Source organism: Vipera ursinii (genome assembly GCF_947247035.1).
Source record: "Vipera ursinii genome assembly, chromosome: 2".
NCBI lineage: Eukaryota > Metazoa > Chordata > Lepidosauria > Squamata > Viperidae > Vipera > Vipera ursinii.
Window position 1 is genome coordinate 173,269,644 of NC_139513.1, and position 12,013 is coordinate 173,281,656.

The window sequence follows — 12,013 nt, forward strand, 5'->3', positions numbered from 1 at the left end:
ACCTCACAGCGGGTCCGTAACCAGAGCCGGAAACCGGCACCCTAACAGAGCACTTCACATGCTCTTAGAACTCATTCAGTCATTTTAACGGGGAGGTGGTCTTAGATGGATACAGTCCGGTAGTGCAACATGGGTCTCCTGAAACCGAACAAGGCAGCAGCTTCGCTGACACAGCTACCTCATTGGACTTTGGTTCAGGCCAACCAGGAATGGCCAGCCAAAGGAACTTGAGTCAATCCAACTCACGTGAACCCAAGAGTCCTGGTCTACCCAGCCCGGCGGGCAAGCTGGTAAACCGGGAGCTGCCTGGATCCCCCAGTCATTCTGAACAGTCGCATAGACCACCACAATATCTACAAGATTATATTGTATTGGGATTTTTACTTGAACTGATTCAAGTGTCCGTTTAAATGCTGCTTAAGGTTGCTCAGTGGTGTGTCTGTGTAACGGTCACTGACGAAGCCAGACTTCTTGTTTCCTAGAAAATCATTGGATGATTTGGGCAGGAATGGGTTCCTTTAAACCTATTGGCCACTGCCTAATGGCCAACTGTATAAGTAGCTGTGAGCAACCTCTGTTTCAGTTCCGTTCCTGTTTGCCTGAATAAAGCATGTTCCTGTTTGCAACTTTCCGTCTCGCTTATTGCCTGCAAGGAACCAGCTACACAACAGGTGCATTCCAAGATATCCAGATGAATCCAGAGTTTGCATCAAAATGATGAAATGTTCATGATTCATACAGTGAGGGGAAAAATATTTGATCCCTGCTGATTTTGTACATTTGCCCACTGACAAAAAAATTACAGTGTATAATTTTAATGGTAAGTTTATTTTAACGGTGAGAGACAGAATAACACACACACACACACACACACACACACACACACACAAATTTGATCATAGGATGTTGTGCTTAATGACCTAAAAGGCACTGCAATGATCATAAATATATTCCAATTACAAAGCAGCCAGACCACAATCACGTGATTGTTGGAATGCTGCAGTTTTCGAGACTGATTGTAGGGCTACTTTTTCAGCACCGTCATAACTTTGAACAGTCAGGGAATAAGACAGGCAGTAAGTAAGGACTATCTGTAGTAGGGACTTGTGAGATTCATTCAGTGAAAGAATTTGTGCAACAGATTAATTGTAGTTTTCCATGGCTGAATTGGCCAGTCTATAATGTGAGATAAAGGTACAGTAAACAGTACAAAAGTACAGTATTGGTGAGTTGCTGCTAAGGAAGTGCAAAATCTTCCATGGAGCCGCCATTCTGAGAAGAAAGTGACTGCTTGCAAGTGCAAAATGGCTGGTTTCAAGCATTATGAGGTGTGTTCTGAGTTTGAAATGGTGTTGGTACAGTCTTGATCTCTATGATTTTTTTAAAAAAACCTTTGTTCATCCACATTCATATAGCCTTTTTTCCTCTTTCTTGCAGTGTGGAAGGAGACCCTCCAGGAAGTGAGGCAGGAACTATAGTGGACAGTGTGGGCAGTCAGCCGTACCGATGTGTCCCTGAGGTGACCAAGGTTGAGCACTACGATTTAGTGCCATCTTCCTCCTCTTCTGTCTGTCACGCTCCATCACCAGGTCTTCCGTGGGCCCAGCGAGCTCGGCTACAGCCAGCCAGCGTGGCGCTGAGGAAGCAGGAAGAAGAGGATAGCAAACGATCAGCACTATCAGACAGCTATGAGCTCTCAACGGATCTTCAGGACAAAAAGGTATCTGGTCATAGATTGTGTTGAGCTTTGAGAGCACCCCTTGCTTCTGGGGTTCCTGGTGTGCAGGAATAAGATCTTGTGACTTGCTTGAAGTCCAATGAGCCAGCATTATTGTGGGGCATTTGGGGAGTTGTCTGAAGGCTGCAGTAAAGGATTTTGTAGATTGAGTCAGTGTGGGAACTACCTATGAAATAGGAAAACATGGTCCCACAAAAGCCCTTTAAAAGATTAAAGATCTAATATCTGTAAATTCTTCTCAGTTGCAATGTATGGCAGTGAAAGTTGGACCATAAGAAAGGCCGAGTGCCAAAGAATTGAGGCCTTTGAGCTATGGTGCTGGAGAAGACTCCTGCGAGTCCCTTGGACTGCAAGGCGATCAAGCCGGTCAGTCCTAGAGGAGATCAACCCTGACTGCTCTTTAGAAGGCCAGATCCTGAAGCTGAAACTCAAATACTTTGGCCACCTAATGAGAAGGAAGGACTCACTGGAGAAGAGCCTAATGCTGGGAAAGGTTGAGGGCAAGAGAAGAAGGGGACGACAGAGAATGAGGTGGCTGGATGGAGTCACTGAAGCAGTAGGTGTGAGCTTAAATGGACTCCACAAGATGGTAGAGGACAGAAAGGCCTGGAGGAAAGTTTGTCCATAGGGTCGCGATGGGTCAGAGACAACTTCGCAGCTAACAACAACAGTCTGTAAATTGGAAGGGCAGACAAAGGCAGAAAACCTAAGAAAGAGTGCTTGATACTAGAGCATATGGTTTGCACATGAAGAGTCTTGTAGGTCAATGTTTTTCAACTTTGGCAACTTCAAAATGTCTGGACTTCAACTCCCAGATCTCCCCAGCCAGCAAATTGAAGTCCAGACAGCTTAAAGTTGCCAAGGCTGAGAAGCACTGACCTACAAACCTTCCATGTGCAAAGCACATGCTGTAGTCTTAACATATAATATTATGCATCATAATATATAATAGATGCCAAGGTTGAGAAACATTGCTGTAGGTCAATCCCCAGCGCCTCCAGTTAAAAAACAAGTGAGGGAAAGCCTGTGCCTGAGTACCTGAAGACATAAGAGCCATCCCTATACCAATAGGCTGCTTCGGATTGAGCTTGCTTCATGTATTTCTTTGGAGGAAATTGACAATATCTTGTGGTCCGTTTTGTGATATCTTGCTCAGATCCCAGCTTTTTTGGCTGTTTGGCTTGTTCTCAGCTTCGTGTTCCAATTTTCCTATTCTCCTCACTCATCTCCCTCTTGTCTTTTCCGAATCCCTTCTGCCTATTGATACCCATCATAGGTGGAGATGCTGGAGCGGAAGTATGGGGGCTATTTCTTGAGCCGGCGGGCAGCTCGTACAATTCAGACAGCCTTTCGCCAGTACCGCATGAACAAAAAGTTTGAGCGTCTAAGAAGTTCGGCATCAGAGAGCCGTATGTCACGGCGCATCATCCTGTCCAACATGCGGATGCAATATTCGTTTGAGGAATTTGACAAGGCCCAGAATGCCCCTTACTTTGAAGGCAAACCTGCCTCTCTGGATGAGGGCTCCATGGCTACTGCTCGACCTCACCTGCTGGATCATGGCCTTCCCTACACTGGTTCCTGCCGGGCTGGCTTGGACGGTAGCTCCCTGCATTCCTCTTCTGGAGGCTTCTGCAATGACATCACGGAGCTGGAGGATTCCTTCTCCAAGCAGGTACGGCCCAAACTGCACCTTTCCAGGTAGCTTTCCCTGAAACTCTAAAACTCTTTGCCCAAATGAGAACTTTTTCTCTTCTCCAGCTTGATTGATGCTTCTTCAGACCTTTCCAAAACCTCATTGTTTCTCTGCTATCAAAGTATCTTCTGCTGCCCCCCGAACTAAGCCAATGCATAGAAGGAGACCCCCAGCCTGTGGGTCTCATGTCTGGCCTGAAGGGCCTTTTTCTTATGCTACATCTAGGCTCTGTTTCATCTACGTAGAGGAGAGGCAGAGGATGGGCAAAGCTGCTCTATTTCATCATGGTCCAGGTTTCCACTCCAACGTAGGCTCAGCTGAAGCTGGCAAAGCTGATGTTTTCATTTGTTTTTGCAGCTCCACTTCACCCACATCTCCCCACCCCACCCCCAGGGCAAAGCAGCCAGAATTCATTTGCTTATAACCCCACAGGGCAAGCAAAGGGAACCTTGTGTCCTCACAAATCCTCTGCCCCTAATCAGGATGAGCCGTTTTAGAAAAGATAATCCCATTTGGGATTGCATTGTAAACTGAAACATTTCTTGATTTTTGCCTTGATATTACTTGAGTTTTCAGTTGTAGTGGTTTTTACTTTGTAAGCCTCTTTCAGAAAAAAAAATGGGGAAAAAAACGTTGGAAAACTAATGAGTACAATGGCAAGGCTCACTGGTTTGTTGGTTTTGAATATGCTACAATCATAATTCTTAGCCACAAGGTTTCACCCTCTTATTAGCAGCAAGAATAATTGTTTTGTATATACAGAGACAAGCTATAAAAAATGGGTCATGACTTAGCAAATCCCTCATTAGAATTTCACCCCTTCTCTGAAATTCTATTTTACCGATTCTTCCTAGGAACCGCAACTAATTCATACACAATAGATACTCCTCAGAGAATTAATGCCGTATTTCTGTTGTGGAGCGCAAAAGTACAGGGATAAACAATCAAGTTCAGCATCAAATAACATACTTTAGTGCAGACATGTCAAACACAAGGCCCGGGGGCCGGATCCAGCCCGCGAAGTGGTTTCATGTGGCCCGCGAAGCCATCCTGGAAAAAGTAAGGGAACGGCCCCCACTGCCTTGGCCCTGGCCCAGAGACCCTCCTTCTGCCAGAGACCCTCAGATCTGTCCCACTCCTGCCCAGGCCCCCATAGGCACCCTTGATGCGAACGATGTAGAGCTGACCACACCCACCCAGTAGGCCATACGCACTCTAGCCATGCCCACCCAGTAGGCCACGCCCACCCTGGCCACACCCACCCGGCCCCCTAAGGGCAACCGCAATGCTGATGCGGCCCTCAATGAAATTGAGTTTGACACCCCTGCTTTAGTGTTATTAAAATTATGTTTATAGACCAATTAATAATCTGAGTTCCTTTTATTACCATTTATGTTAGTTCCTGTTGTTTCACCACGTTAGAACCTCTTCATGCTCTGCCCAGGATTAGATACTCCCAGAGCTTTTTGTACCATGTTTGGGTTGCAAAAACCCAGATGACCATTAAATGGCAGGGAAGAGTTATATCCAGGACTTGTCTGAGATTTGCATCTAGGGATTCCTTGGCACAGAACACAGCCTCTCGAGTCTCATTTAAAAAGCACTGATCTTTAGCCTTGGCAAATGAGTAATAAAATGGACAACTTCTCTGACAAGACAACAAAGAGATGATAATGGGGCTCAATACTTCTCCCTCAAAATGCCTTCTCATATAATGTATAACCACTATTTTTATGGTACCTACTGATCTGGAAGCAGTCTCTACTCACTCCAAGTCATAGACTGTTCTGAAGCCTGAAATACTGGGTACCAAATAAGTAAGTTCAGGTAAATTCATAGGTGTCTTTTGTGTTTTTGAATATCTGAATGGAAAATATTTCCATTCTCACTTCATCTTATTATGCTGAATCTTGCAGCTGATAGCAATGAAACTCAAAGGGGTTCACATTAGCTTCTTTCTCTTGGGTTGCCATTCTGTGTCTTAGACTTACTCATGGAAAGCAAAAGCACAAATAGACATTGCACTGCAGATGACTTCCCCCCCCCACCCAACAGCACTGAAGGAAATGTCATACAAAGTCCTTGCAAATAGGATAGATTATATGAAAACCTTGTATGGAATCTTATTTTGATTTTTTTTTCCAGTTAATGGAAGAAAAACAATATCACAGCAGTACTGAAGGAACTTAGTGTGAATAAAACTATTAGCTGCATCTTGCCTATAAATCATGCTTTGGATGACTTGCGTTCACAGATTTCATTTCAGTACATCAATACTATAATGAGTTTGATACTATAACAATTCTGCATTCTGCATTGGTAACTTACTTGTCTTCTCACTGTTGCAGTACCATATGTTTCATAAAAGACTATTCAAGTGGGAGTTCATTAATTAAAATAAGGTACAGGATTGATTTAATTAGTAGAGGATTGTTTTTCCCCACTTCTTTCTCACAATATGTACTGAACCCCTGTCAGCCTTGCGAGGTAGTCCAGTTAAGAAGCACACCCCAAAGTATTAGATCTATCCTTATGATAAGGTTACATTAATAGAATCTTGCAAATCTGAAAACACACCCCTCCCCCCTCTTTTTTAGAGTCAAAGAAATTAGGGAGGCTCCCTTCTGAGACATTTGCTATGTCCCCATTCCTTCTGCAAACTCAGCTGCATCTTATCTGACTGCTGTCCAGTCTGTGGCTCCTCCTCCAGCGTCCCGCACTATTGCAGTGCCAAAGAGAATCTGCCCCGGCTGACCTCCTTTTCTGCCTCTCCATAGGTGAAGTCCTTGGCAGAATCGATTGATGAAGCCTTAAACTGCCACCCACTTGGCCAGGAGGGAGGACCTGGTGGCCCCACTTTGGAAAAAAGTGAATCCAAGGAGCAGCAGGGTGACAGTGCTGCCACTTCATTCAGTGATGTCACACTCTATCTGGACGAAGGCGCTCCCACGTCACCCCTCTCTCTGGAGCGCCCCCCCAGCACTGAGCCCCCAGAGCCTGCTCCGGGAGTGCCCCTCCCACCACCCCCACGGCCGGAGTACTGGGGGGTGCCCCAGCGGGAGGACAGCCGGGAGAATGGGGGCGGGAGCCGGCGTAGCACACCTTGCATGGAATGCCGGGACTACCGCCTTCGGGGCGCTCACTTGCCCTTGCTCACAATTGAGCCTCCCAGTGACAGCTCAGTGGATCTGAGCGACCGTTCTGATCGGGGTTCAGTCAGTCGGGGGCTCATGTATGAGCAAGATGGCTGCAGCCCCCATGGCACCCTCAAACATCCTGGCGGGCCTGCCCGCTCCCCACACCCACACCGCCATTATCATCCTGAGCAAAGCCAGCCTCCTCCACCTTTGCCCATCCCACCCCCTCAGGCCCCAAGCCGCCTGCCTCCGCCTCCTCCGCCGGACAACTCAGATGGTGACAATGACAGCCTCAACAGCACCACCAACTCCAACGAGACCATCAACTGCAGCTCAGGATCCTCCTCACGGGACAGCCTGCGTGACCCGCCACCACCTGCCCCAGCCACCACCACGACTGTCGGGCCCTGCAAGCAGACCTACCAGCGTGAGACGCGGCATAGCTGGGACTCTCCTGCCTTCAACAATGATGTGGTGCAGCGCCGCCAGTACCGAATCGGCCTCAACCTTTTCAACAAGTATGACTGGTCTGGGCAGAGCGCTATGAGGGAAACAGTAGTTTAAGCATGTTCAGCAGAAGGCTGTGTTATGCTCCAGAGCTGGTCTGGCTTTACAGGCATCAGAGATCCAGATGGATTTAGCATGGGTTGGGGGGATGATTTTGAGTGGCTCTTTGACTTGAGGAGAGAGGTGCTATGTCAGCTTTTAGTGTTTCTTTCACTTTTGTTTTTTTGCTACTTACATCTATCATCTTTTCTCAGAGGGCTTCTAGTGACATGCTGTACACATGACTAATTTCATCTCCTGTGGGTTAGATTGGAATGAAAAAGAATGGCTGGCCAGTGAGCTGAGGGGTCAAGGGGAGACTTGAATTTGGCTCTCCCTGGTGCAAGCCCAGTCTTTATCACCAAGAATGCACTGGGTATATACCCATGTCCAGCTGTCTTACAGAATTGCTGTGTCCGTCCTTCTCTTTGAAGCAAGGCCATTTGACTGAGCTCCTTCTGCCTATTGTAACTTCCAAATTGCTCTCCAAAAGATAGGCAGTATGGGAAGAATCTCTTCTTTGTATAGTCTGGATCACCAATGGAGTATATGAATAGCACACAAGGAGCAGAATTTAATGGTCTGGGCATCTTCTGAATGAAATGTGGTCTACAAGAAATAAACAGGATTTCTGCTGGTAAAAAATTGGGTATTTTATGGAGTTTTAAAAACATGGGTACCCACAGTATATTTTGGGCAACAATTCTTAATCTTCATACATGCAGCCTTCTATTTCTGAAGGTTTTCCTACAGACACGCAGTAGACAACCTGAAGGATGGTTATTTTAGCAACTGGATTCTACTTAGAATTCTGGTTTCCAAAAATCTGATTCTCTTTCCTTCTCAGAATAGTTGTGAATTAGCTTCTCTCGTCCCCAAATTTTGAAACATGAGATTTTAATCCTAAATATATAGCATTTCCTCCTCTTTACCTATTTCTACTGCTACCTTTTGCTACCTTAAACAAACAAACAAAGATGGGCTTTGCTATACCAAACTTAAGCAAGTGATTTTTTCCCCCCAGCCTGATGGTGTCAGATAAATGATAAGGGGAGAGTTTCATCTTTTTAAAGGACAGGACCATTGCCAGTCTGAAGATGGAGACCTCACCTAATTTTGCTTTGACTTGGCTTTTCCCCAGCTATTCCATTTGGGCAGCTGCTCCTACGGTGTCTATCAGGTCTTTAGGCCAAAGCAAAAGAAATAGTGGAAGGCTTAGGTTTTAGCTACCTCTGGTCCTTAGAGCTTTAACTGCTACTGAATCAGACAGCATCTTTTTCACTGGCAGGAAACAGGCTCTTGGGGGCTGGGAAGCCCGCCGTCACATCACATTAACCAGCTGGAATCATGACTCACATTGAAGCCTGGGGCAATGTGCCAGGGTAGGAGATCTCTGTGCCCTTCCTCCTGGAGGCGATCCTTCAGCATTTATTTCGGTGTGCATCCTTCAATCTGGCAAACTGAGGAATTAGTCTGGTCCATGATAGGGCCTTTTGGTACCAAAGGCAGGAAATCTAAACCTCCCCGAGACATATACACAGATTAATAGATGCAGACAACGGTCCGTGAGGAAGTTCTCTGCTCTAAAACCCGTAATCGTGAGGAAAAGCTGCTCGTGCCCACTTGTCTAAGCTCACTGCCTCCTGTTGCTTATCTCTTTTCAGCTCAGAGAATTATGTTCTCTGGTTTGGAGTTCTAGGGTTTTAACAGCACCAAGTGGGACATGCAATCCCTGGAGCACCTTTACTTTAATGCCTCATACTTGTCCCTTAAAATATTACATTCTGGGCAATCAGAAAAAAGAATCTGGTAAGGCACTTGTTTGGTGACTGCTTTCCACTTAATTTCTTGTGGATACAGAAATTCCTTGTCTGCCCCTGCCCCCCCTCCGCCCCCTCCCCCCTGACCTCTTTTCAAAAATCTCAAGGATGTGTTTTGGAGAAACAGAAAAAAACGAAAAGGGTGATGCTGACATCTTGTGGCTGTAAGGGAGCTCAGTTGGTGACAGAATAGACTTCCGGAAGAAAAAGATGTTGAATATTTCTGCCTCCTGTGGCCTTCGTTGTTCCTCATCAGCTAAGTTACTGAAGCTTCAAGATATCAGATCACCATTTCTCTAAAGCGTGGCTGAACAACTTGCCCCCCCATTCCATTTTTCCCAAGCCTCCCCCACTTTTCTATAGGATCATACTGTGAATATTCAGTGGCAAATGGCAATGTTCAGCCTTATAATCCCTTCCTTCCTTCCTTATTATTGAAGGCTTTAGAAAACCAATCTCTCACCCCAAGTGGAAAAGAGGGTTTAAAGAATGGCCCTACTTTCTCAGGTGCCATCATTAATTATACTAAAAAAATAATCATTAGCCTATCTATCAAGCCATCTGAACAGTCCATTTATTTGAAATATTAATATTCTTCCCTTTGACGCAAGTCAGTGGAGGCAAGTTGGTGACTTCCATAGATTTTGGATTTTAGATCCCATCTTCTCCAGCACTCTGGCTAGCAGCAGCATCTGGAAGGCAGTAGGTGTAAATGGGATGGCTTAGTTTTTTATTTTTTTTATTTTAATCCCATTTATATCCCGCCCTTCTCCGAAGACTCAGGGCGGCTTACACTCTAAGCACAAATCAATGTGCTTAGCAATAGTAATAAAAATAAATAAATAAATAAATAAATAGTTCCCACCTCACCTACATCTTCACCCCTGCTCTTTCTTATTATACCATGTGTAAGTAAGCGCGGTGGCTCAGTGGGTTAGGACACTGAGCTTGTCGATCAGAAGGTCGGCAGTTTGGTGGATCAAATCCCGAGTGCCGCGTAGCAGAGTGAGCGCCTGTTACTCATCCCAGCTTCTGCCAACCTAGCAGTTCGAAAGCACGTAAAAATGCAAGTAGAAAAATAGGGACCACTCCGGTGGGAAGGTAACAGCGTTCCGTGCTAGTCATGCCGGCCACATGACCACGGAGACGTCCTCGGACAAACGCTGGCTCTTCGGCTTTAAAACGGAGATGAGCACCGGCCCCTAGAGTCGGAAACGACTAGCACGCATGTGCGGGGGAACCTTTACCTTTACTTTAAGTAAGCGCACCTGAGGGATCATCAAACTTTTGCCAACCATGGCAATGAAACCTCATACATCAGCTTGGTGGGGCTTTCTGTTGCTGCTTTAAAGGAGGAATATCTGATTCTGCATAATCTCATTTTAAATCTAGTTCAGTCTTGGATCTGGTAATGTGACCGATGGAATTCAGGGAAGAGATCAAAATGAACGAAAACTCATTAACTCTCTATAATGTTTGGCAAACTGCAATAAATATAACTAACGTTGCATAACTAAGGGCGCTTTCACTAGCTTTCTTCTTCTCCCAGATAAATGATACGAAAATATATCAGGCTGGGCATCAGGATACTTTCATAATGAATATCTAGAATTTTAATATACAGTAGAGACAAAGTTAATAGTGTTTTTTTGGAAACAAGCTTATTTGGAAAAGGGTCAGTGTTTCTTCTCTAATAAAACAGATGGAAGGAAAATGGGTTTGGGACAAAAGTGATTTCAGGCAAGCATGAGTACATGAATTCTTCTCATCCCACTGGCAGGAAACCAGAAAAGGGGATCCAGTATTTAATTGAGAGAGGCTTTTTGTCGGATACGCCGGTGGGCGTGGCCCGGTTTATCCTGGAGCGGAAGGGGCTGAGCCGGCAGATGATTGGAGAATTTCTTGGCAACCGGCAGAAGCAGTTCAACCGAGATGTACTTGAGTAAGGAGATCTACACATTTTTCCTTCCCATTGTCACAATTTTGCCTCATGCATTCCACCCGGACCCTAAGCCTTATGTAAAACTATAACTTGCTTGTTTTTAATATTAACTTGCTGTTTTCATGCTATTGAAGACAAGAGAACTTTTGTAGAGAATGACTTTAGATTAGATAAAACATTTGGCCTTTAGAAAAGAAGACGTATTACTTATTTTTAGATTTTTTAAAAGATGTCTGTTGGAAGAGAGAAATGAACAAATTTTACAAGAAAGCAACTATTTAAACATCATCAAAGAAGTAATCGTGCTTGCGGAATTTCTCTTTCTGAATGGTCTCTAGAAGAATCAGCTACTAATTTTGGGTGTAGTGCATTTTGTGCTGAGAGAGATAGTTAAATAAAGGGATCCATTATTTTCTTTCTTATCCTACTACAAGTTGCTCTTAAAAATTGTGAAGGGATTTCTAAGAGTTTCTTCAAATTAAGCCTTACTGTTTATATGAACATTTTACAGGAAATGAAGAAAGGAAGGAATATCCTTATACATTTGTGTTTGTGTGTGCATGTGCGTGCACGCCTTCAAATCATTGTAGACACCTGGTGACTACCTGGACAAGTCCCTACAGTTTTCTTGGCAGGGTTTTTTGGAAATGGTGTGCCATTGCCTCCTTACTAGGGCTGAGAGAGTGACTAGCTCAGGGTCACCCAACTCATTGTGTGTCTAAGGTGGGAAAAGAGCTCACGGTGGTCAACCTTATTCATACTGAACCAATATGTCTCTTTTTCTTCCCTGTATTTTTCTGCTTCATAGCTGTGTTGTAGATGAGATGGACTTCTCCAGCATGGACCTGGATGATGCCCTGAGAAAGTTCCAGTCACACATTCGGGTACAAGGTGAGGCCCAGAAGGTGGAGCGTCTCATTGAGGCCTTCAGGTATGTTGAAGGTGGAACCATCTTTCCACAGTTTCCTTCAGCATTTGGAAGTATGGGAGGACAGATTAGTCTAGAAAACAGACCACACGCAATAGAAATGTATGGCTTTGTCCAAAAATTCCTGTGAACTTGTATTGTCTATGACCATGCTTGACAGCAGCTTCTGCAGCAAATCATATGCTCAATTTAGCACGTATGATGGT

At 45.0% G+C, this 12,013-nt stretch overlaps 1 protein-coding gene across 4 annotated transcripts in view; it reads left to right on the forward strand.

The window, feature by feature from the left end:
• The window catches only part of IQSEC2 (IQ motif and Sec7 domain ArfGEF 2), a 158,299-nt gene that overhangs the window by 132,964 nt on the left and 13,322 nt on the right, over window positions 1–12,013 (forward strand). For all 4 annotated transcript variants that reach the window (XM_083357126.1, XM_083357123.1, XM_083357125.1 and 1 more), the window contains 5 exons: window positions 1,438–1,720; window positions 3,015–3,413; window positions 6,212–7,089; window positions 10,718–10,879; window positions 11,688–11,810. In XM_083357126.1, coding sequence (XP_083213252.1) covers window positions 1,438–1,720; window positions 3,015–3,413; window positions 6,212–7,089; window positions 10,718–10,879; window positions 11,688–11,810 — 1,845 coding nt within the window. The remainder of the gene's footprint in view (window positions 1–1,437; window positions 1,721–3,014; window positions 3,414–6,211; window positions 7,090–10,717; window positions 10,880–11,687; window positions 11,811–12,013) is intronic.